Genomic DNA, 27,053 nt, shown 5'->3' with positions numbered 1-27,053 from the left:
GCAGGAGACAAAAGCTGCAGCCAAACACCCAGTTCACTTACCCGGCTTTTCAAAAGGGTTTGGGCTGCTCCCTTCTGCCTAAGTTGCTCTGCCAGTAGTTTCCCCTCTCTATTGCCCCTAATGTAGTACTTCTATATTGCCCTGTAGCTTTTCAGCGTGGCCCTAGTTGGGAAATTCCCCATTTTAGGCATCATTTCTTGAAGTTGTGATTTCAGCTCATCTTCCAGTCTCCTGTTAAGTCCGTCCCTGGAGGCTTTGAGAGCGATCATTTCCCCGCTAAGAACTGCTTTGAACGCGTCACACCAGTTTCCCTGGGAGGTGTCAGACATGACGTTTTCCCTAAAGTAGGTGAGAATTTCCCCCTCCAAGGCAGCCGACATGACTGGGTCCATCATTATCCCTTCCAGAAGGGACCATTGCCAGAGCCCTCTTTGTCCTTGGAGCACATCTATCCTTGCACTCAAAGGGGCGGCATCGGACTGTGTCTTAGTTCCCAGGGAAACCTCCCTGCCAGCTGGGCTGACGCCCAAATGCAATCTATGCGACATGGTGTCCTGTGGACGTGTGAGTAGTATGTGTGTCCTGCTTCTGAGCCTCTGCATGTGCGCCATGACATACACCAGCCCCATCCCCAAAAACCTCTTTCAATTTTTGATATGGTGCGCCCTGGGTTATTTGTCTCACCCCGCTGCGATCCTCCCCCGGTATCCATGCCATATTTAAATCCCCAGTCAATAGTACATGTCCCTCCGCCAGACCTTCAAGTTCTGCCAGTACCATTCTAAGAAATCCATCCTGCCCAGCGTTCAGTGCATACACCATCACTACGGTGTACATGTCCGCGTTGATGCAGAATTTGACAAAGAGTTATCACCCTTGTTTGTCCCCCTTCACGCCCAGGACTGCCATATTGGGGATGTGATTGAAAGCTATCAGGACCCCTGCTGTCTTGTCCTCTGCATTTCCCTGATATACATGGGGATACATCTATAATCTGAACCTCATTTTATCTGTTTTAGAATTGTGGGTCTCTTGGAGCGTGATAAAGTCTGGTTTCTCACGCCTCAAGAAGTGGTCCACTTTGCACTGCTTTGTAGGGGAATTTAATCCCCTAATATTATAAGTGAGGACTTTGGACCCAACAATCCCCCCTTATGCCACCCTCCTCCGGTCTTTTCCCTTGACCTCCTTTCTCTGCCCCCTTCCGAGAGCCGCTGGTGAGAATCTGGTCACCAACTGTGCCGTGGCCGGCCCTAGATTGCTGGACCTTTTCGTGCCTTTCCGCCCCTCTTGGCAGCACCGTACTGCCAGGTAATGACAAGCTATTTGTGCTGCAGCTGCCGATCTCCCGCTTCTTCCACTCCCTCTCCCCCATTCCACCTGCCCTCCACCCACCCAATCCCCCAGCAACCACCCCTGCGATCGATGCTTTCTAGTGACGACCTCGGGACATATCCCTGACCATGTACCGGTAAGTTACCTGGGCTCAAGAACTGCAGAGAGGTCATGCTAATTCTCACCATGAGATTCCAATAGGCAGAACTCCCCCAATTGGGTCGCTTCCCCTGCCTGCGACAGCTGAAACCCTGCAGCGCGTCCTTGCATTTTAATTTTAGAATAGATGCTTTTCAATCCCCTCCCCCCACCTTTGCATAGCAAATCTGTTCCAATGTCACCCTCCAGCTTGGACTGGTACCCCCCCATTTCATCGCCACCCCTCCTCCTTGAGGAACATCTGCAGACTTGTTCCAGCCTTTTGGTGTGCACGAGCACTTGTTCTCCCGTACCACCGTTGACCATTCCCACTGCTGCCTCCTTTGGAAACCCCTGTCTGTGTCCCCCAGGGACCGGGCCCCATCAACACATTCGGGAGCCACCACATTGAGTCCCTCTTTGCACGTCATAAACCCTGCATTGTCCTCCCAAGTAACAGCAAGCCAAACGGAAAGGTCCACTTGTACTGGATCTTCTCTTGGTTGAGGATTATAACAACCAGCCCTATTAGTTTCATTTTATGCGGAGTGGATTGTGCCAGGTCTTAAGAGTGGGACCTCTGTGCCATTGATTTTCAGTGATGTGGCCGTACGGGCTGCTTTCAAAATTTATTATTTTTTGGCCGTAGGATGCAAAAGCTGCTAGGACATCTCTCGGGCTGGCCCCCGGTTCATTCCTGGTAGGGCCCACTCTGTGGATCCTGTCCAAGCAGATCCCGTCTGGAGGAACCTCCAGGAGGAGTTTGGCGAGGAAGGACTGGATTGTCGATATTAGATCTCCATCAGCAACCTCTTCCGGGACATTCTTAAGGCATATATTTGATTGTCGTGACCTGTTCCCCACGTCTTCGCACTGAAGCTCTAGATTATGCAACATCTGTGCCAGTTGTTTCAGTGTCTCGTCATTTTTCCTGGAGTCCTCTGCCAGTTCTTGGCTCACTTGGATCTACTCTTTCTTCCAGTTTTGAGAGTTCCCACGATATACTGTACAGCCCCCTTGAAATTCGATCGCAATGAGGAAAACTGTTCTTGGAAGGACTCAGTAATCCTTGTCTGGAGATCTGCCAGACCCCGCACTAGGTTGTCCTTGTTGACGGCAATGGGGTTCAGCGATGATGGGGTCTCTCCTCCTCTTGCGATGTTGTCTGGGAGTAGTGTAGGCTTATGGGCCCTCTGCCTGTCCAATTGCCAGCACCTACTTAGTGTGCCTTCTTCACCGTGGACCGGACCTGTTAGGTGAGCCGGGGTCTCCTTGTTCCTGCCCCTGCCCTTAGCTTTAGACATGTGCTCCTTTTAAGTGTTTCCTCTCGGGCTTGCCGCCTTTTGGGCTCTGCGCTCCTCACTGCAAGAGGCCGCTCCTCTGTAAAGTGATCTGGCCTACATCCTCCTCACCAGCCTGCCTTTCCCCGCTGGTCCCAGGTCAGCCTACTGATGGTCTACGATTGGGATTGGGCGCCCTGTGCTGCGAGACCCCCGACTGGGCTGGCCAGATCTGATGTGGGCTCAGCTGGATATAATGTCAGCCCAGCATTGCCAGGGCCTCCAAGTCCCCTTCACCACAGGGATGGAAGGGGGCACGCCCTGTGTCTTCTGCTATTTGGGTCCCCACCCTCTCCCGATTGGGGAGACAATCCTTAATGTCCCTGTTGTGCAAGCCAAAAGCACTTGTCCCTGGGAGGGGCTCTCCTATTAAGGGGGCCCCTCTTCTGGCTCTCCTCCAGGCCCCTTTCACTGCCTGGGTCTCCCCTCTCGCGACAGTCCACATAGTGGCTTTGGGCTGATGGCTACAGTGAGGGGTGGGTCCACCCCCTCTGTGTCTCCTGTCAGTGTGTTAACTGCTGTTGGGCCCCCCTCCACTTATCACTGGTGTCTTTGTCCCTGTTGGATTTGGGCCTTCAGCAAACCCCCCTGGACCACCTCACTGCCTCTTGATGCTGGTGGGGGGTGTGACCCCAACCTCCTCCTCCCTCTTACCATGAAGGGCCTGGGCTCAAACTTACGTCTGAGGCCTCTGCTCCCTCCAGGGACCTGGCGTGCAGGGAAATCCCTGCCCGCAATCCTCCTCGCCTCCGGATCTTGCTGGCGTCAATGTCGGGAGCAGCTCCCCCGCTTCTGAGCCGCCGCCCTACTCGCAGACTGTTCGCTATGGTCTGCACTGACCCAAAGCTTGGGGATATGTTTCAGGGTTCTGTTTGATAAACCATTTGAATTACTGGCATTTTTCATCAAGAGCAGTATATCATATTCGAAATCAAGAACCCTCTTAATATCCTGATAAGAATAAGCAATCCTATATGTCGAATTACCCATTTAATATGGGGAATAACATGTTGTTTCTAAGTGTAATAGGGTTCCTCTGGACATCCATCTGATTACGCTCCAAGTTGGTAATTAGCATCCAAAGTTTACTATCCTGGTTAGCAGTTAGAGTATGTAGCATCAGGTTGAAACATTGGATGCTAATGTTCTATTAACCGGTTTTTCAATTTTTGGCGAAGGATCTTGATCTAGTTAGTTTTTGTTACTGAAATCTTCGGGCCCCCTTGAATGTGTCTAATATTCCTGCTTATTTCTATATTCCTTATTTGTACCGTTGAATCAAATACATGTGTGGACTGTCCCACCTATAGTAGGCCTGGTGCGTAAACTATAAAGTTTGTTGTTTAAAGTGCTAATTAACATCAGAAGCTCTGATGGCAAAACAAGAGCATTTCTAAAACGGGCATTGGCTTACAGACGTGTAATCAATGCATGTCAAGCTCGATCCACTATGCCACGTAACGCCACCTTCCAAATCACCAGCCGCATTCCCATTTAATCTAAAAATATCCCAATTACCGATGAATGAAGACCAAATATAGCCATTAATGTTGGTAACTGATACGTGCAAAAAAAACATTACAACATATGAAATTAAAGTCCCCAGCAAGAGGTACTTGTTAGGCAGAAACCTGTGCAGTTCCCTTGGGGAACACTGCAAAAGATTTAAGACTACAGGTATAGCAGTAAACCCACTTGGTAGCAGTCTGCACCACCCAGATTTACCTGGTAGCTGTGGCTGAGCAGTCAGACTTCCCTCAAGAAGAGTTAGGCAGTATGCAAAGTATACACAATATGTACTCAGACACAATAGCACAAGCAAACACTGACCAGAGCTTGGTTTCAAAAGCATATAGTTATTTATTTTTTTAAGAACACATAAGTTGAAAACACTCTAGCAAAATATAGTAAAAACACTTCAAACACAGTTATACTGAAAGCAGTTTCAACCCTTACTCCTAGCTAGACAACTCTAAGTTAACTCCACATAATTAAAACAGAGGTGAGCGCTTAACGTTAGATGACACTCTAGTAGGTTTAAGGAAGGGGTAGAAAGAAACAGAAATGGGTTAAACACACCACTCTACGGTCCAGAACACTTGCAATAGGCTCAAAGAAACACAAAGTCACAGGTGAGCAAAAGTCACTAGGCAGGGCCCACTCTTAGAGTAGCCGGAGCGAAAATGTGCCCAAGATCACACTGTTATTAGGGATTCAAAGTCTTGCAAAGAGTTAGAAAGAGTTTAGAGTGGCTTAGAAAGTTTAGCCAGGGTGTCCCAGGCACTCCCAGGGTCGAAAGCCGGGGGCTAAATCTACCCCGTACAGTCGGTAGCAAGGGAAGCCAGGCGGAACACGGTACCTTAAGCGGAAAGGGTCCTCCAGCGGTGGCAGTAGTTCCAGGCAGTGGCAGCAAGGCTCGACGTCGGTCAGGGGAGAAGAAGTTCTCACTGAGGAGCAGAAGAAGAAGGTCGTTGCACTGCCCGGGAAGAAACCAGCCGCGGAGTCCTCCGGTTAAAGGGTTGTACCGACTTTCGTGGTTGGGGTAAAAGTGGTGGGGTTCCGGTTGCCGGGGTGCTTGGCACTGGCAAGGCGGCCACGAGATACCTCGAGAAGCGAAAAGAAGGCGAAAACTGGTTGTCCCCACCAGTCAAGGGAAGGAGCCACTCCGTTAAGAGTTCTCCTCGGTCGTCGGGAAAAGTGGTGAGACGGTTCAGCAGGGCTCCACCGGGTGGTGTCGTCGAAGCAGGTCGGCTCAGTTCTTCCCTCGTCGGATTCTTGGTCCTGTGGCGACTTCTGAAGTTCCAGTCCCCAAAGCCCTGCTTTTATGCAGCAAACCCCCATTCACCCAGCCTAGCTGTCACTCAAACATGCTAAGTGGTGAGCCGGCCGGCTCACCACTTGGGCCAATCAGGACGGAGTGCGACTTGAGTTACCAAGGTAACTCAGTCCAGGGTGCCTAAATCCCCCTCCACCCCTCCTAAGTACCCCAGACAGAGTGGCACCACTTTGGAGGGCTTCTGTGGAGAAGCCCGCCAAAAGTGGGACAAAGGGCTCCACTTTGGGTCAGAGTTACAGAGGCGAACACCAACGCCATTTTAGAATCAAGTTTTGGCAAAAAGTCCCAACCGGAGTTATAAAAATAAATATATAAACCGGCGGTATGTTTAAGGCTACCGTAAATAAATAATTAAATGTGTTAGCCTAAAACAATGGGAAATCCCATAGGGAAATATTCGCGGTCGAATATAAAAAGTAGTTTCCACTGCCACCAGCCAAAACTCGATCAGGGGGGACGGAGACGTGCCCCCTCGACTAACAGACCCTGGGGCAATCGAATTGCCCCAGCCAGTACGTCCACAATATGATGGTTTGTACTGGTTCTGTTCAGGATTCAAGACTAGCAAAGTCTTTGGTGACTTTACATGCCCTGGGAGACAGTAGTCAGTCCCAGGGTATGGAGTCTATGTTGGGGAGTCCCTAGGACACCCCTGGGTCACGGCACAGAGGGTGCTGTGTAACCCACATCACAAAAATACATGAGGCCCTATGGAGTAAAAGACCCCATAGCCCATTCAACACAAGGTTTAACCAAGAAAACACACTTCAACATGTCCAAGAGTGAGGGTAAAAGAGTCTCACTCTTGGCAGGAGAAAAAAAGAAACCCCAGAAATCCAGCAAAGCTGCTGGGGGACTCACTAGGTAGGGAAATTCAGCCTAAACAGAGAATTCTCCCTAACACTCGCCCCCCCCAGACTAAGGGACAGGAGGATTTAATCCACTCCTGGATGAACCTCATACCTCTAGTCGATGATATACATCCTAGAGAGTCCATCAGCATTTTGATGGTGACACCTTGACCTATGTTCAATGGAGAACTCAAAGGTTTTCTTCTGTAAGCTAACGGACCTACAGACCCTTTGAGGAACATCAGTTTTTTTGTTATAGGGGATCTGGTTAACCAGTCCCTCAGAAGTTGGTACAACTTCTGAACCTAGGTTAGGCTTTTTGAAGGGGTCCTTATAAAGGATTCCCTTAGATCTAGAGGGGCCTCCAAGGTTCCTCACCACCTCTCTTGTGGGAGCAGGTTGGGTCTTAGACCTCTTGGTTGGAGGAGTTGGGGTTAGGCAATGTACCTGCTTCCCCTTCCTCTTAGATCTACCCTTACCTATTTTAGGAGTTTCCCCCCTAATATTAGGATTTGAGTGGGGGTCTTCAGTAGAAGGTCCAACAGTCTGAAGGTTTTTGGCCTTAGACTTTTCTTTTCTGGTTTTCCACCAGCACTGAGAATTACCAGTTCTCTCAGGTCCAGATAGGGGCCTAGTTGGTCTATCCACCTCTTCCTCAGAAGCAGGGGGAGTCAGAGACTCTGAGACTAGGGGAACAATGATGGAGCTTGGTTGGGGCTCCCATGTTCCTAGCATACTATCCTGAAAGGTGCCTGGGTCAGAGGTCAACTTACTAAACCCAAGGCTTGTAGTGGGGTTCTCAGTAGAGGGTCCCACAGGCTTAGAAGGGTCCTTCAAGGTAGCCTTTCTAGCCAATTTGGTTAAGTTCTGCTTCTCCATACTGGGAGGCCTGGGGGTATGTGACACTACTCCTAGAGTTCTTAGGTCATTCCCCAACAGGACCTTCCCAGGTACCTCAGTCTGAACACTGACAGGGATCCTCACTGTCATGTTGTTACACTGAATGAGGGCTGGTAGAATAGGAACCATTTGGACAGGGCCTCCAGACATCTTAGTGGGACCTTTGGGTGCTTTGGCCACATCCTCAGGTTGAAAGAAGCTTTCATCCACTACTGTTCTGCTGGCCCCAGTGTCTCTCCTGGCAGGAGTATCCTGGCCATTGACAAGAACACTGTCCACATAATACACCTTAGAGTTAACAGGTAGGGAGTTATACACAACCCTATTCTGGGGACTAACCAGACCCATAGGCTCTAAGTTTACAGTTGCTTGAAGACCCAAGGGTTCTTCAGCAAAGAGTTCAAAGTGGGCACTAGCCATCTGTACTTCATCCTCAGGAGTGAAGGCTAAGGAGACTGTGCTGATCCCTGCAGGTTTACCCTTGCACTTGGGATCTCCTTTGATATGGTCAGTACCCTGACAGACATAGCATTGTCCAAATGCTCTCTGGAAGGGTGGCTTGTTCTGACCTCCTTCTGGCTTGTGGCCAGAAGGTACAGTAGCCTGACTAGGTTTCCCATGTGGCTTACCCTGGTTATTTTGTGGTTTGGGGCCCTCTTTGGGGTAGGAATTATTAGAATTCTCTTTGGAGTCTGTTTTTGGCTGTTTCTCCCCATCCTTCTTCTGAGTTACCCCAGAATCCTTGTGAGTGGCCCTGTTGGCAACCCACAAGTCAGCAGCCTTAGCTAGTTTCCGGGAATCCAATTCCCTGGAATCAGCCAAGTGTTGTCTGAGCTCAGGAGAGCAGGCATCATAAATAGTCTCCAACATAAACAAATTCTTCATACCTTCATAAGTGTTCACCTTGTAACCCTTAATCCATCCCTCTAAGTTTTTCAAACATTCACTCACCCAGGTAGCCCAAGGGGTACCATCATGCTTTTTGAGGTTCCTAAACCTCTTAAGATACTGGGAAGGGGTCTTCCCAAACCTAGCTATCAAAGCTAGTTTCACACATTCATAGTCCTTCCTATCCTCCTCCCCCATCTCCATTACCACATCAGTTGCAACAGGGGGGAGCCTAGAGAACAACCAGGTGAGTAAGTCATTTCCTGTGATGTTCTGGAGCCCATGATTATATTCAAACAGAGACAACCAATCCAACACATCCAACTTAGGCTCATACATACCAATCAATTCTTTAGGCATCCGGGGTCTTTTAGGACTGGAACTTCTAGAGGAGCCAGAGAGAGAAACATTCTCAACAGATAATTTCTTCATTTCTAAGTCATACTTGAGCTCCATTTCCCTTAGCCTTAGTTCTTTGTCAGTTTGAGCATTAAGTTTCTTATACTCCAATTCTAGCTTCATTTTCTCCAGTTCAAAGTACTGAGGACTAAATGTAGGACCTGGTAAAGGCCCAGTAGGTACAGCAGGTAGAGCAGGCAGAGGCCTAGGGGGGACAGTTACAACAGCCTCACCCTCCTCTTCTGACTCTTCCTCAGAATCATCAACATTTTGCTCCATGTTAACTTCAATACTGTCATCTACAGTTGCTGGAGTGGTAGGTTCCTCTGAACCACCACCCAGACTTTGGTTAGCCAACAATCTTTCAATCAGCTCCATTTTCTTGCCCTTAGTCAGGAGATCCTTATGTTTACAGAGCACTCTTAAACAATCAGCAGTTTTGGCTGCAAGGGACTCTTGACTATAGCTTTCTATAACTGACATGTTAGAGGATTACTTTTACAGTGCTAAGCTTTGTGGTTAGTTGCACTAAGGTATCTAAAGCACAATAAAAATGTATACTCAATACAAATCCCACCGCTGTACACCAGTGTTAGGCAGAAACCTGTGCAGTTCCCTTGGGGAACACTGCAAAAGATTTAAGACTACAGGTATAGCAGTAAACCCACTTGGTAGCAGTCTGCACCACCCAGATTTACCTGGTAGCTGTGGCTGAGCAGTCAGACTTCCCTCAAGAAGAGTTAGGCAGTATGCAAAGTATACACAATATGTACTCAGACACAATAGCACAAGCAAACACTGACCAGAGCTTGGTTTCAAAAGCATATAGTTATTTATTTTTTTAAGAACACATAAGTTGAAAACACTCTAGCAAAATATAGTAAAAACACTTCAAACACAGTTATACTGAAAGCAGTTTCAACCCTTACTCCTATCTAGACAACTCTAAGTTAACTCCACATAATTAAAACAGAGGTGAGCGCTTAACGTTAGATGACACTCTAGTAGGTTTAAGGAAGGGGTAGAAAGAAACAGAAATGGGTTAAACACACCACTCTACGGTCCAGAACACTTGCAATAGGCTCAAAGAAACACAAAGTCACAGGTGAGCAAAAGTCACTAGGCAGGGCCCACTCTTAGAGTAGCCGGAGCGAAAATGTGCCCAAGATCACACTGTTATTAGGGATTCAAAGTCTTGCAAAGAGTTAGAAAGAGTTTAGAGTGGCTTAGAAAGTTTAGCCAGGGTGTCCCAGGCACTCCCAGGGTCGAAAGCCGGGGGCTAAATCTACCCCGTACAGTCGGTAGCAAGGGAAGCCAGGCGGAACACGGTACCTTAAGCGGAAAGGGTCCTCCAGCGGTGGCAGTAGTTCCAGGCAGTGGCAGCAAGGCTCGACGTCGGTCAGGGGAGAAGAAGTTCTCACTGAGGAGCAGAAGAAGAAGGTCGTTGCACTGCCCGGGAAGAAACCAGCCGCGGAGTCCTCCGGTTAAAGGGTTGTACCGACTTTCGTGGTTGGGGTAAAAGTGGTGGGGTTCCGGTTGCCGGGGTGCTTGGCACTGGCAAGGCGGCCACGAGATACCTCGAGAAGCGAAAAGAAGGCGAAAACTGGTTGTCCCCACCAGTCAAGGGAAGGAGCCACTCCGTTAAGAGTTCTCCTCGGTCGTCGGGAAAAGTGGTGAGACGGTTCAGCAGGGCTCCACCGGGTGGTGTCGTCGAAGCAGGTCGGCTCAGTTCTTCCCTCGTCGGATTCTTGGTCCTGTGGCGACTTCTGAAGTTCTAGTCCCCAAAGCCCTGCTTTTATGCAGCAAACCCCCATTCACCCAGCCTAGCTGTCACTCAAACATGCTAAGTGGTGAGCCGGCCGGCTCACCACTTGGGCCAATCAGGACGGAGTGCGACTTGAGTTACCAAGGTAACTCAGTCCAGGGTGCCTAAATCCCCCTCCACCCCTCCTAAGTACCCCAGACAGAGTGGCACCACTTTGGAGGGCTTCTGTGGAGAAGCCCGCCAAAAGTGGGACAAAGGGCTCCACTTTGGGTCAGAGTTACAGAGGCGAACACCAACGCCATTTTAGAATCAAGTTTTGGCAAAAAGTCCCAACCGGAGTTATAAAAATAAATATATAAACCGGCGGTATGTTTAAGGCTACCGTAAATAAATAATTAAATGTGTTAGCCTAAAACAATGGGAAATCCCATAGGGAAATATTCGCGGTCGAATATAAAAAGTAGTTTCCACTGCCACCAGCCAAAACTCGATCAGGGGGGACGGAGACGTGCCCCCTCGACTAACAGACCCTGGGGCAATCGAATTGCCCCAGCCAGTACGTCCACAATATGATGGTTTGTACTGGTTCTGTTCAGGATTCAAGACTAGCAAAGTCTTTGGTGACTTTACATGCCCTGGGAGACAGTAGTCAGTCCCAGGGTATGGAGTCTATGTTGGGGAGTCCCTAGGACACCCCTGGGTCACGGCACAGAGGGTGCTGTGTAACCCACATCACAAAAATACATGAGGCCCTATGGAGTAAAAGACCCCATAGCCCATTCAACACAAGGTTTAACCAAGAAAACACACTTCAACATGTCCAAGAGTGAGGGTAAAAGAGTCTCACTCTTGGCAGGAGAAAAAAAGAAACCCCAGAAATCCAGCAAAGCTGCTGGGGGACTCACTAGGTAGGGAAATTCAGCCTAAACAGAGAATTCTCCCTAACAGTACTAATCCCCCCATTTGTTTTCAAAGAACAATCTACCGGAATGTTAAACTTTAAGATAGGGTTTTAGCTGGGTCCAGAGGCTAAACAAAGCTATGTGGACTGAATCAGAGTCGATGTTTAGGCACTAAGGCCAAAACTGATGGGACTTGATTGAGTCGTACTGGCTTACGAAATGGCCCAGAGTACACATATATTTTGTACAAAGTTCCGCACACTGTGTCAAGACGTGCTGAGGACTTTCCAGCTTATCCAGCTCTTTGCAGATGTGACAAATTCGCTGCTCCTTGGGCGTTTTTGTGTAAGCGCCCTGCGTCACAAGCAGAGGGAGTTGGTTTACTCTCAAGCGCAGTATAAAACTGTACCCCGATGGACTTGAGGACAGTTAGATAGCGTCGGGCGTCCACACGTCCCAGTGTACACAGTAATGGGCAATTGGGCATATACCTGGATTTAATGTGCAATAACCCTTGATGGGTCATTGTCTGTGCCTTCAGAGAAGTCCACCCCAACTCGAGCCGCAAATAGGCTATAGACGTGGCCGGTGGGAGAGCTAGAAATTTCCTACAGAAGATGCCTTTGAGAACATCCAGCCACGAAAGATCGCCCATGGCCAAGGCCTCCAGGCCTTAATGAATCGCCAGGACAAAGCTCTGCTTGTAAAGTTTAATGATACCTTATATTGAAAACCCAGCAGTTTGTTTGGAAAATTGGTTTATAACATGGGTCAACTAGTCCATTACATTGTGTGCACTTTTGAGGAGGGGTAACTATATGTTGTACTGGTGGCTGTCAAGGAAAGGAGCAATATCATAGCCCATAGATCTAAAATGTTCAGATTCAGATAACATATCACAAATGACCCTAGATGGAATTTCAAGAGAGACCATATCTAGTCCTTTATCATCCCTAGAATCCAACAGACCAATATCCCTCGATGAAATGAGCCTCAATTTCGGGATATCGTAGAACAAGGCCAACACATTTGATCTGTTGAGCAGGGGCCTCTGATGATCTGAAAATATACATTCAAGAATCACTCTAAGGGCCCTCTGGGTGTCTTTTGGATAACTACTTGTAGCTTTTATTACATTCCATGGTCAATGACTCCAAAACTTTCAAGTTGTTGTTTGGCACATACACAGGCACCTGATTAGTGATGCATGCTCTGTTTCAGTAAGGATACAATTTGTCTCAATCATTTGAGTTCCCACCTCTGTGTTGACAACTCATCTCCAGACTCGTCACCGTGCCCACAAGCGTGTCAGGGATCGTTTCCACAACTTCCGCTGGCTCCATACAAGATTGAAGTTGTTTTTTTCTATTTTGGCTTATTTTTACAGTGCATAATTTTCGTCTGTATCAATGCCTTAGAGGAGGTAGATTTGCCCTCTCCTTCCTTTAGGGTTAGAGCCTGTAGAAATCTAGAGGAGCTCAGATTTGGGTTGGCTTTTTTCTGGTTTTCTTTTTTTGCACAGGTTTTAGTGCCAACCGTGGTTGGAGATATTTCAGTATTAGAGCGCCTGGAGACTGCCCGTGGGTGGTAGCAGTGTTCATTATAAATCAGCATAACACAACATAACATTAGAAACACCCAGATCGATGGTATGTATAGAATCACCCTTACTCTTGGGACTTGCTCCTGCTGGCATTTGGGGCACCCCACGCTCTAATTGCCTCCTTACGACAAGTTCTTGTGCACTTAGGGACGTGGGGTGCTTGTGTAGAGTCCCAAGAGTCTAGACTAAAATGTATTGTGTTGATGAGGGCAGTTTGTTGTTTCACTTCAATACGGATGTTATTTTACAGATTAACCATGGCTGCAAGGGCTATATTAAGCGCAGATATTGAAGCTGTTGCAAGGTTGATCCAGAGATCCTATGATAGGTTGTTTGGTCTGTGAGGAAGATGATAAAAACGATGTGTCCAATGATTACTCAGCTGCATGCTCCGTAGAAATAGTGGAGTATTGAATAAAGGCCCTAATGAAACTGTTGATCCCATAGGTTATTAACAACAGTCCGAAGCTCCTGGTTAAACAGGTCAGGAACATTCTTGCTAGTTAGCGCACAGTCCATTTTGCAAGAGCCATCTTGTGCCTCACACAGTGTAACAGATGTGCTTGATTCGCTTCCATTTTCACCATTACAAAAATCTGTAATCTCTTTTCAGCAACAAGAACCATATTTGAAATGGCGTTACTCTGCGGATTATACATTTTGGGGAGTGGACGGGCAGACTGTGCTTATCATATTGAGGCAGGTAGAGATAATTTCAAAGTTAAAATATAAGTGGACATCTTTTCGGCATTCGTAAGAGCAGGAGAGCGGATGAAAAACGCAGTCCCCACAAGACCAATTGTCAAAAAAAAGTTCACAAGCTAAATAATAAATGTTTCGTGCTCTTGATTTAGTAGTGTTATTATATCTGCATGATGATACTAGTAGACAGTCATCCATGTCAAGGTTGTTAATGGGCTAACTAATAAAAGCCCATTTCTAAAAATGAAAAAAACTATAAATGTGCATGAATGAATGTGAATACAAAAATATATGTGGCAGGACGCCCCCCTTGTTTCACAGCACGTGTTATGATTTCTTGGCTAGAATATATAGCACTATTTGATGAATTGCTAACACATTTATGTAGATGCGGATGATCAATGGAAAAAGTGAAAACCATAGAGATTAGAGAAATGCAAAGCAAATTTGTAAAAATAAATTTACTATTTTTCAGATATTCACAATTTTACACAGATGAGGAATTCTGCCATTACAACATGTTCAATCATCATTTCTTTGGTGGTGAGGTGAGTGCAATGGTAATTTCCTTGGATGTTCATTTATATTATGTATAAGGTTATATATTGTATCCATTAATGAGCTGTTCAGAAATAGTTTACTATCACTCAGGCTCACAGTTTTAGGCTTACATTGTCTCTTTGCTATTTTTTTAAGTCGCTAACTAGGTTTGTGGCTGTAGAGCTCTGTGATTTTGAAGCAAAGCCACCTTTTGCATTTCAGCATCACAATTACAACCTGATTACAAGTTGGGCAAGGTGGTGAAGCATCCAGTGTTTTAGAATACCAGATGTTTTACCACTCCACGAAACTATGAAACTCATTACTGAACATCATATTTTGCGTCTGTTTTTTTGTGGAGATAGCTTCCACCAAAAGCATTACCACACGCATTAACTACCTCATGCGGTAATTGCCTCATGCAATAACAAGAACTCCCCATGGAGTCCTTTGGGACTTCAAAGTAGGGAATAACGTAAGAGCCCACGTGACTATGAATCATGCAAACCCTTAAAATGACTGCATGCTTACCGCATGCAGTAACAGTATTACCATTTGCCCTGATTTCATGTAGAAATGCCGCAAACATGTAGTCTGACCCTTAGTCTCAGGGAGAATCTAATCGGCCGGTTTTCAGTTCTCAAGAAAATACCTGTTCTCACTTCACCATAAAATCTCCCAAGAATCCCTGCTGTCATTCTTTCTTGGGCTACTTTACACAAATGACTACATTTGTGATTATATGTTATGAACAAGCTTGCCCTAAACCAAGCACTCTGCCCTCTGAAATGTTCCAAATGCCTGAACCTCCAACCCTAATAATCCTGCGCTGATCCCTCTCTTCCCAATGTACATGTCCCATCATAAAAAATGAACTCTGCCTCACATTACAATAGGACGTACAACATCTAGGCCAGCCGCAGTATTCTACTTCATCCTGCGTTGAGCTTTGTCGAGAGCTACTGGTCTCCCTGTGACACACCTCCTCGCCAAGTGCCTGAAATTGCAAACTATGCCTCATTCTGATTTAAGTTGCAATTTTACGCTGATCTGCTATCAACAGTGTCGCACTATGCTACAATATGAATTTCTTTGGGGTGTCAACACTGACCCACAACTGGCGCTAGATGTGATGCTAGAAACCTATCCTCTTTTATGCAACTTTAATTATTGACAAACTGGCTTCTCAAAATCCATCTAATCACCATCCATGCAACGTTGCACCAGCCCCCACTATTGGCTTGCCTACCATCACGCAACACAAAATCAAGTACACTCGCCAATACCATCTCAAGCATTCGCAAACATATCACCATTGTCCTGTTCTTGCAAGATCTCCGCTGGCCCCCTGTTAAGCAGGTCATCTCTTTCAAGCTACTGTGCCTCACAGTTAAAAGCCTTAATGCCAGGGGGCGCTCTGGAGCCCGAACAATATGGCTGCACCTCTATGAAGGTCCTGACTCCGACAGGATTTAATACATACGTTATATGAGGGACTTTTACATGCTGCTGTAATCACCAGAGAGAGTGCTGTGTAGGGAACGACCGGATCAGGCCACACGCCGAGGCGAGATGTCAGAGCAGAGAACTGGAGAGGAAATGGACAAGCCCTGTGGTGCCTACAGGCTGCTGGGAGACCGCTGGTCCCAGGTGAGGGTAGAGTGGGAGTCTGGAGCCAGAGACTGGAGGAGCACCGAAAGGCCAACAAAGGCTAGTGTGGTCTCAGCTGGGCGCTGATGGCTTGTTGGTTTTGTGTCTATATATATTGTGTAATATCTTTAAGCTCAGTTTTGGCCAATATTTTCTGAGCATAGTACATAACAATTTGGTGTGTGCCGATTATTCAGTGATAACTCGTTCTTTATCATTTTTCTGTCTGATTTCGTCTTTTTTTTTAGCAAAACAAATTGTCTTTTCTCTATAGTTGTCATATTTGATGTCTTTCTGTATATTCTTTCCATTATACCCTCTCTGAATCTTTCATTTATGTGCAATATTTCTATTTGTAAATCTTCTTTGATGTTGCAGTTTCTTTTTGCTCGAACTAGTTCACCTTTCAGGATATGTTTGATTGTACTTTGTGTACATCCACTGTTAGCATGTAATAATTCACCACTATATGCTTTCTGAAAGTTTTTGTTATTCTATTGCTGTCTTCTCTTCATGACTTGCTATGCAGGTGTCCATTTAAAATCTTTGACATTCTGTGAAACGTTGTAGCTGGTGAGCATTTCCTGTCCAGAACATGAATATCATATTATGTGCGAGCGGAGCAGGGATGCGGCTGGTCTCCCTGGTGCTGGCAATGCAGCGGCTCACTCACAAGAGGTTGTCACTGCTGCCTCTTGGCCAAGTTTGTGGATCATGCCATTTTAAAGAGGGCACTAGGATGAAATGGAGGTCTTAGCAGGGAAGCACGGGGGAAGTGGATACCTTTGATGCAGACAGATGCCCTTAACCATTAGGTGTTGGAGCGGATGCCCATTTGGAAAGAAGTGCAAGCGTAAAGTCCTATCTGATACCTTGATTTACTATGACAGCTATTGTGACTGGGAAAGGCAAGAAGAAAGATGAACCCACTTACTCTGCTTATGAAGCCATGTGGCAGAAAAAAGTCAAACAGCACGACCTGGAGAGGTCCAGACCATCCTCCCCATCGAGGGACCCGTTGATGGCTGTGCTGGGGAATATTGAAAAATCAGTGACGTGTCTGGAAAATAAATTTGAAACAATGGTGGAGAAGGTGGCACAATTGGAATCGGGAAACTCCGTTTTGGAGCAGAAAAAAACTGTTGGAAAAGTAATGTGCCCAGTTATCCCCGGTAGTGAAACAGACGACAGAAGAGCTGGAGGTCTCTGTCAGGAGGCCAAGTGCCCTGGAAAACAGACTTGAATACATTGAGAATGTTATTGGATCGGAACAAATCAGGGTTATTGGCCTCCCAACGGGTGCCGAAGTGGATGACCCAGTTGCCTTTGCAACCACCTAGATTTTGGAGATACTTCGGCTGGTTGTCGAGGAGAATCCTATATATGTGATAAGTGCTATTGGATCAAGGCACACCCCTCTGATAGGACATGAGACTCTTCAGTAGGACCAACACTCATTGTGAAGCTCTCTGATGCCCGGGATAGAGAGAGAGTGTTAAAAGCAACAAAGGAGGAGACCACCAGGGGGTGCAGACGTAATGGATGCCTGAGCCATCATCTCCCTCTAAAAGACCGAACCATCACGCTAAATGGAAAATTCTTAAAACGGTGACCATACTTCTTGAGAGCTAATAAAGCAGAGCGTGATATGGCAGAGTGAGGGATAGAACCGTGGCTGTTCTCCCAGTCAACGCGATCATAAAAGTTGAGTATCTGGCAGTGACACAGTGAGACCAAGATGGTGGATGCTGGGTGGCGGTCGTCGTGATCCTGGAGAAGTGAAGTCACTGCACCCGCGCCAGACAAAGCAAAGAGACGTGGGAGTCCTTCAATATCTTCGCAGAGTGACAGTAACCTGCGAGGGACGAGGAGTGAACCTAGTGCTTGGGAAGCAGAGATCGCTTTCTATTTTCTCTCCACACCAGATCAGAGCTCCATCTCGAACCGAGCGGCCCTTCGCATGAACTAATAGACGTCTCGGAGCGTAAGACAATAACGCTGCACTATAATGAGCAACCGGGCCGGCTTGGAAGCTCCATCCACTCGTGACCACCTGCCACCTCCCTCTGGGCCCCCATAGAGTTTGGGGGGAAACCCATAAAATTGTGGGCGGTTTAGCAGCGGTGCAGGGAGGCGCAAAAACCCCTTGCCATTTTCACGGAGTGATGGGGCTCCTCTCAGCCGCCGCGGGCAAAGCAACCCACTCGGTGGGAAGCACTTTCTCTTCATCCCCCGCACGAGACCAGGACCCCACCTCAGACCGCACAGCCCTTCGCATGAATGAACAGAGGGCATAGTTCAAAAGTGACACTCTGCACCAGATGAAGCAAACGCGCCAACGTAGAAGCATCGGCCCGTTTTAACAGCCCTATCCACATGCAGTTTTTCACGTGCCGCCAGAGAGTTTGAAGGGGCACACATAAGATTCCCGGCAGCATTGTGGCAGCACAGAGAAGCGCGCAGAGAGAAGCCACACTGCAAGCAGCACGAAAAGAGGGAACATGGTGTACAATTGACCGCAGGAGTTGCTTTAACCCGATTGACTCACCGGCAGCGCAATACTTATACCAGAGCTCTAAAGCCCTATTACGAGCACTCTCTCCTGGGGAAGGATCACCCTCGGAGCCACTAAGCTCCTGCCCAGAACAGACAGGAAGCACAAGTGAGGCGAAAACAACTCATTCTATAGCCAAACAGCCTCTCACAAGGGATACCACCAGGAAAATACAGCCACATGAGCGCCTGACTTTGCTAGCACTCATAGCAGCATACGAAGACACAGAGAGACCCAACAATTTTTTTTTTTAAACTAAACCTGCAAAAACGATAAAGAAGAAACACAGGGGTAGAGACACCTGCAGAACCCCTGGTCCCTCAGAGATCTGGAACCAAGCACTTTTTTAAAGTTTAGGTTGTTCCGCCACACTTCAAGAAACATGGAGCAGGATGAAGTGCAGAGCTCCTCAGAAATTACAGAGATAGTGCCACTAAGTCTGGTATCTGCCTCCTGTTGGGGGAAAGCCGCTCAATAAAATCCAGCCTCACAGAAACAGTGTCGGACCTGCAGGCGAGGATGGTGAAAGTTGAGGATCGGATCGAGGCTGTAGAAAGCAACCAGATGTCGGGCGACCTGGTAGTGATGAACCGCAAAGCCAGATTCCAGGACCTGGAACAATGAGAGAGAGATATAGAGCTGAAGCTGGATGACCTGGAAAACAGGGAATGGAGGACAAATATTCGAATCACGGGCCTCAGCGAAAAGCAAGGAGAAACCCCAGTAGGTTTAGAGAATAGAGTGAAAGCTCTAGTGGCATCTTTGTTTGATTCAGCTACTGCCCCTGTTTTGGAATTTGACAGACTTCCGAGAGCAGGGGGACCTCCGAATGGCCCAATGTCAGTTCTCGTGAAATGTCACTACTACAAGCAGAGGCAGGACATATTACAAAGAGCGAGAGATAAAGAACCTATAGAATTTGAGGGATCAAATGTGAAACTCTTCCAGGACCTCTCGGACCTGCAGGAACACGGGATTCGCTACCGGTGGGTGTTTCCCCTTTTCTCTAAGTTTTGAGCATGAAGGAGAGGGTTACAGGGTGACTTCAGAAGAGGAGGCCCGAGGAGTTGTGGAGGGCTTACAAGCGGGAACATTAGGATCTGACGGGGATAAATCCAGGAGGCCCAGGGGACCGCTGCATAAAGCTCTGCCCTCGTCACTGAGAAGGGACCAGACCCCAGGAACTAGACGCCCTGAAAATTCCCTCTACGGTCCTTTTTTATGCTAGTGAAAGTTTATCTCAGAGTGTTGGCAAGTGCTCTGACTGAAGGAAAAACCTCGCCCCACATGTGGGGGTAGAAAATCACTAGTGCCGTCGACGATGGAAAATTGGCTTGGTGCCTTCACCGAGCCGTAAGCGTTTGAATGTTCTTAAAGTATAGTTATGTTACGGGATGGTTACGCCATTGTATCTTAGTTCTGACATGGTTATGTATATAAGCCTGGAGAGGGGGCCCTGTAGCGTGGCCCTTCTCGCTAAAGGTCATCTCAGCTTTCAGAAGGTGCATAGGATGGCATTTTTCAAGGGGAAAGGGTGGATGGGGGGAGGGGCAGACTCAACAGATGGGCGGGAGAAGTACACTTCAACGCTTTTACAGCCTCACAAACACAGCCTTACAAATCTCTTAACCAGCAAAGCTCCAAGCATAGATTGACCATATTCATCAAGATAACTCGCCTCAGCTGGGACCTTACGCAACACCGAACACCTCAAAATGACACTACTTGACGGGATCACGTTTGGGTCCCTCAATGTCAATGGCCTCAACTCACCACAAACGCACTCCATGCAAGTGCGGGAATTCAAACTTTCGAAACTAGACCTACTATTTGTGCAGGAAACAAAATATGCCCAAGGAAACGAATACAGGATAGTAGGCAGAGAGCTAGGGGGCACAATATGGGCATCAGGAAGCCGCAAGAAAGGGAGAGTGGGAATTATGTACAGGTAATTGATAGGCCTTCAGATAGAGCAAATACACCAGGATGATGAGGGCAGATTTGTGGCCGTGAAGGGAAAGTAAAGATCACGCACAGTCACACTCTGCTCTGTTTATGCCCCCAATCAGAATCAGACGCAATTCAGTATTTCCCTTTTTGACTTCTTGGATGGCTGGAGGGAAGGCATACTGATATGTGGGGGGGATTTCAATATCGTAGCGGACCCAAGTCTAGACTGGGATTCCATGAGGCAGGGTGCGCACCTGCCAAATGGCTCCCTAGAGGAAATATTCTTAAGCCAACTGAGAGCAAACCATCTAATATACTGTTGGCGAACGGTGCACCCCAGCGAAAGGGCTTTCACTTTTTACTCCACCCCCCCTCACCTCACATATTCTCGGATAGATTATTTGTTGGTGAGAGCGGAGAGTGGGGGTTCAACCCTTAGTGCTACCATAGAGATAGTAGCCTGGACAGATCACAAAGTATGTAAATTGGAATTAGATCTTGGTCCCTCCTACAGCACAGAGCACAGCTGGATCTGTAATGACACCCTCTATAAGGACCCATTATTCAAAAACACCCTCGCAGAGACAATAAAGGACTACTTTATTAAGCACTTAAGCACTGTGTGGGAGGCAGCAAAGACAACAATTCGGGGTGTCTTGATAACGGAAGGGGCGTACAGGAATAGGATCAGGTTAAAAAGGGAGAGAGAGCTTAAATCTGAGATCACGCAAAGGGAACTAGAACTCCGGGCACAGCCAACAGATGCTGAGGCAATCTTAGCACAGACTCTGGTTCTCCGAAAGGAATTAAAGGATGTTTGGCAGGGCAAAGCATTAACACAACTGAGATACTTAAAACAAAACATTTATGAAAGAGGCGATAAAGCCCTTACCATGTTAGCCAACCGCTTGCGAAAATAAAGGGCAGACATGGCGATACCAAAAATTAAGAACAAAATGGGAATAGACCTCACAGAGGAAAAATGGCATTCCTATATTTCTAGTAAGTTTCAACTCCCTCAAAAATACATAGGGGACTGTCTTCAAGTCCCTTATAGCATCCCTCCTATCGATTATGTGTTTTCCATTCAGGAAATTGAGTGGGCAATTGGGCGATTGAAAAACTCTAAATCTGCTGGTCCTGATGGGATTCTGTCCTGTATCTTTAAATCAGACCCTACATTTTGGGCTTCTTTGTTGTATACCAAATTTGATCATATACTACGTACAAATGTTATTCCTTTTTCTTGGCGGAACGCCATTAATATACCTATCCATAAGAAGGGCAATCCGCATGACGCGGCAAATTTTTGCCCAATTGCTCTCACTGATTCTGCAGCTAAAGTATTTTCTATTTTGTTGTTGAGGCTATTGGAAAACCATATTGTTGAAAATTATTTATATTCAAGGTTTCATATAGGATTCAGAAAGTATATGAGTACTTCTCTGAATGCTATGATCATGGCGCATATGTTTGCATATACCAAAACGGCCCAGAAAGGTCCTGTTTATATGGTGGTGTTAGATCTGTCTTCTGCCTTTTGATGTGGTTATTAGAGATAGGCTTTGGTTGAAAATGTTGAACATGGGCTTCCCGCAAAGTTTGGTGCATCTTATTTCATTACTGCATACCAACACGTCGTTTCAGGTTAGAATAAATCAGGAAGGAACTGTTACGGACCTAATTCCTTCCCAGACAAACAGGGATGCTCTTTAGCAGCCATCTTGTTTAATTTATATATCAGTGGCAGAAAGAGATCATCTCGGTCTTTGTACATCCTGAAATTTCCCTGCCACAAAATTTGCAGGGTTTACATGAGATTGAAATTGAACCAGTTGCCGACACTGGAATGCGTCCAGTACAAACTTGCCCTTCCTACCGGAAATAAGAAGTGGTGTCGCTTCTTTTCTTTCGAAAATCAAGATGAAACATTAAAACATCTAGTTCTATTCTGCATGCCCATTGAACTATTTAGGCAAAATCTTCTGGGTGATTATTATCCTGAGATAACTTTTATTGCTTGTCAGTCATTTTGGGAAAGGGCTATGTTTGATGCTAGTATGCATTTTTTGTTGGCACTTGGTAAATTTCTGTTGAAACTTGAGTCTATGTTGTTGGAGAAAAATAATTAGCAATTTTTATATTACCAATCTTATTTGGTTTTCTCTTATATATTGTGTAATCACTCAAAATATTAAATATGTGGTTCTTCTATGAAATTTAAAGATTAATTGGGCTTATATAGGTTCTGTAGGGCTTGTTCTATATTAAGCTCGTTGACTTTTTCACAAATATGCGAAAGATAATCTTGCTGATTGTTTGTACATGTATACATTTGATGGAATTGCTGATGTTTTTAAGTTAACGATATGAAGACAGTACCGAAATATTTTCTATCCTTTTTCTTAATAATTTATATGTAATGATATATGTGAATTCAATTGTTAATTCATGTTTTATTTGGTTTTATGTTGTTCTTGTTTTCATTTAAAATGTATAAAGGTTGCAAGTTTTTGTAAACCATAAACAAATATCTTTTAATAAAAATACAAAAATAGACCTCACAGATCCCTGTGAAATCACAGAGTGCTTTTCGACATTTGACACCACCTTGTATTCTGCTGAAGGGGAAGGGTCGGAAGCCGAAATCGAGGGTTACCTATCAAAACTCCCCTCTGCAACAGTATCGCAAGTCCACCTGGACATGGTAAACAGCCCAATAGCGTCCAAAGAAATCATAAACCGCCATCTCCATACTGAAAGCAGGCTTGGCACCGGGACCGGATGGGTATACACCTGCTTTCTATAAAGCTAACTGCCAATTCCTAACCCCCCTTTTGACAAAGCCTTTTAATACAATCATAGAAACAGGTAAAGACGCCATGGAGTGTGCGTCCTACCGCCCAAAATCACTTATAAATGTGGACGCAAAGATCTACGCCAGCATTTTAGCCAGCCGTTTGGCTTTAGTTCTGCCCCGGTTAGTTCACACTGACCAGGTTGGCTATGTAAAAGGCAGGCAAGGAGTGGACAACACCCGCAATACCCTTGATTTTATTGCAGCCATAGACGAGAAAGAGGAATGTCCTATTCTGATGTCTGTTGACGGCGAGAAGCCATTCGACTGCGTCAAATGGCCGTTTCTGAGCACGGTCATGAAAGAGGCTGGCCTGGGTGAACAGTGGATCTCGGGCGCAACGCTTCCGCTAAAGTCCTGGTAAATGGAGTGACTTCGGGGCCCTTTCGCCAGACTCTGGGCACACGACAGGTCTGCCCATTGTCCCCCCTTTTGTACGCCCTAGTAATGGAACCCTTTGCGCAAGCTGTTAGGTCAAATGCCCAAATTGACGGAATAACATGGGGCAGGAGGAACTATAAGCTGGCATTGTTTGCGGATGACATTTTAACTTGCATCTCTCAGCCGTCGTAATCAGTCCCTGCTCTTTTTTTATTCCTGAAGAAATACGGAGTATTATCGGGATTCCGTGCTAACTTGAACAAAACGGTCCTCCTGACCCAACTGGTAGCACAGTGGGGTTTTCATGTGCAGGCAGAGGAATTGAGATACCTGGGGGTAGAAATCATGAAAAATTCAGCCAATCTGTTCAATGCAAATTATAGACCCCTTTAGAACATCATCAAGTCGGATTTAAAGAGATGGTCTAAATTAGCGCTCTCCTGGGCCGCAAGGTACACCTCAATCAAGATGTATTCTCCCGAGATTTTTATTTCTCTTCCAATCCCTCCCGGTCGCAGTTTCCAATGCATTGTTTGCAGAGGTCAAACGGTCTCTTTTAGCATATTTATAGGCAGACTCGAAGCCCCGGGTCTCATACGCGACCTTGATATTACCAAAAGACAGGGGGGGGGGTATGGGATACCCTGATCTCTTTGATTACTATAGGGCCTCTCAGCTCCCCATCCTTGCAGATCACCTATGGGAACACTCTGAGAAGCAGTGGGTCGCTTTGGAAAACGAGCTGTTCTCACCTGTCGCCCTGGGCCAATGGCTGTGGGTTCCATGCCGTACCATGCCACGTAAGATTCGAGAACACCCAGTCTTAACTGTTTTGTGGTCACTATGACGTCCCACACACACACTATGAAGGGAGTGACATTGTGGCTGTCTCTCCTTAGTTACATATGGGTCCCCCTATTCAGAACTAGTTGATCGAGGTACTCCGCTTTCAGCCCCTATATGAGGGAGGTCTGTTAAGGGCTGGGCAGATGTGGAGGGAGGGCACCTACATCTCTAAAGCGAATTTGGAGGAAGCACTACATGGCATCACGATAGCTCCCTTATTCTACTTAGTTTGAAGTGTTCTGCGAGACCCGTGCTGGAGCGACTCCCTCTGACGCTCCCTCACTGCATTCAAACGCATCCTGAGAGAGCACCAGGGTTCAAAGGGGTTGATCGCTCAATTGTATTGTGCGCTGCTCGCCAGGGGTCACCTAGCGCGACCCACTACTGAGATTAAATGGGACGCAGAGTTTGGGCTGAAAAACAAACCAGATACTTGGGCGGTAAAATACAAAGCAGTATGGAGCACCTCAATATCCATGCAATATAAAATGCATAACGGAAGACTATTAATGAAATGGCACTTCACCCCACAACGGCTGTCAAAAATGTTTTCGGGCTCAATTCCGTACTGTTGGGGGGAGTGTGATGAAATATGTGATTACTGGTATCAATGGTGGGGATGTGCAAGGTCCAGATGTTTTGGAAGGAGGTCCTGGGATGGATTCAGGCGATAGATGGTATCACTAGGAGGCTGTCACTGCTACTTGTTTTGTTTGACATTGAAACTGACAGGGATGAAACATGCACAATCCATTCCCATATGCCCTAGAAATGTGTTGCTAGCAGCAGAGTGTGCTTAGCGATTCAATGGAAATGTAGCATTTTACCGACAAAGGGGGAATGGCTTATGAAAGTGCACACTATTTATCAGATGGAAAGTATTACTGCTGCCTTATTGGAAACCCATTCTCACATTGATGTGATTTGGCTGCCCTTAATGGAACATTACACAGCATAAAGGGAAGCAGTGAAGGGAGAAGACTCGTGCTAAATAGAGGAGTACCTATTGCTGTTGAAAGCAAACCCCAATTTACAGGGGCACCCCTTAAATACAGGGGACCCATAATCACCATAAACCAGAGTAAAATGCACCCCTCTACGGAATTAAAAGCCATTAGTCTGTCTTGCAGGTGATAACAAGACTTTAATCTTTACATATCATGAGGATTGGGGAAATGGCAGAGGACTCTGCCATTTGAGGCCAGCATTCTGTCGTCGTTGCTCGCTCCCTCCCACGTCCTGAAAACTGGTGCTGTGCATGGCGCTTAAATACTTTTGACTTGGTCACTGGATACCAGCAGAGCTCCTCCAAACTTGTCTTTCTTGCCATACAAGGGATGCTGCAGTGTCTCTAGTGTTGCATGGCCAGGTTCCCTACTTAACATAATGCTGCATTAGCAGGAATAATTTGTCGCTCTTGTTTAACATAATTTACTATGTTATAAACATTCATACATAAACACATCTCCCTGCCATTCTCTCAACATTAACTCCATTAAATTATATTTGATGTGGTCCAATAACTTCTACAAAAAAACACTTGTTTTTCGAATACTCTGTGCTGAGTCTCCATTGGCCTGTGATTGACAGGAACAGTTGCTCAGCTACTTCGTTCTCTCTTCAAGCCTTAGACTCAGTGATGCAACACCGCACACAAGCTCTGCAATCTATTCTTAGCGCAAGCACATTCCTTTTTGGCAGAGAGCCTCCTCTTTACCGTGCTTTAAGATTGATTTTTAAAACTACACAGAGTAACATTTACACATGTTTTTCAACTAATTTATTTGCACATTATATTTTAAATACTACCTATCTATATTTAGTGACTGGCCATGCCTGTGTGTGATTATTCTTGCATGAAAAAGCTTTCTCAGTGCTATAGTGCTTAGAGAAGTCTTGCCTCATTTGTAAAGTGCTTGGACAGTTTAGAAATGTAGGAAAGAACTAGGCTCCTTCCCAACATTCCCCCCTTTTGTTACTTCTACAGTAACAAACTCATCCCCACCCCACATATCTACAACCCCAGAAATATTAGTTTGATTTTCGCTGTTTATTGTATGGCAAGGTGTCTTAGATCCCCCAATTGACACCATCATCTTTGCACTATAAGTGACTATAGGAACACTTCCTCTGAGACCCCATTGGCACATGCAGAAGAGAACCGAGAAGAACACAGGAACCAGTATTTTTACTGCTGCCCCCAGCCATGGCAGGACCCAATCAAAGGCAAGCGATAGCCACTCTGTGTTCTGAACTCCTCCTTATTCCTTCATTTGAACACCTGCATTGTGCACCGCGTTGATGATGTGTGATAGTGACCCATTCTTAGCATCCTCCGTGGGTAGAAAAGTGCAACAGCTGCTTGTACCCCATGAGCCAAAAAAGAAAGTCTCTGTTGAGCTAAAAAAGTCAATACTTGTCAGGTATTCCTTTGAGCAGTGCGGAACAGTCTTTTGACAGTTTGCGCTTTTCTTTCTTCCCCGCCATTGAAATCGTCCTTTTCTGGCAGCATACCAAATACTTGTGTGATCTGCAAGCTTCTTTCTGGGGTTTTTTAGATGCTAGAGTGGCTGTTGGCACCTCGACAGGCATTTCTTCTCCCTTCAGGTGTTCATC

At 46.3% G+C, this 27,053-nt stretch overlaps 1 protein-coding gene across 3 annotated transcripts in view; it reads left to right on the top strand.

The window, feature by feature from the left end:
* ZCCHC4 (zinc finger CCHC-type containing 4) overlaps positions 1-27,053 on the top strand; it is a 939,775-nt gene that overhangs the window by 409,534 nt on the left and 503,188 nt on the right. For all 3 annotated transcript variants that reach the window (XM_069631857.1, XM_069631859.1, XM_069631858.1), the window contains one exon: positions 14,135-14,207. In XM_069631857.1, coding sequence (XP_069487958.1) covers positions 14,135-14,207 — 73 coding nt within the window. The remainder of the gene's footprint in view (positions 1-14,134; positions 14,208-27,053) is intronic.

Source organism: Ambystoma mexicanum, chromosome 6q (assembly GCF_040938575.1).
Source record: "Ambystoma mexicanum isolate Mex_15411 chromosome 6q, UKY_AmexF1_1, whole genome shotgun sequence".
Taxonomy (NCBI): domain Eukaryota; kingdom Metazoa; phylum Chordata; class Amphibia; order Caudata; family Ambystomatidae; genus Ambystoma; species Ambystoma mexicanum.
The sequence above is the reverse complement of the archived record's forward strand: the minus strand, read 5'-3'. Positions and strand labels throughout refer to the sequence as shown.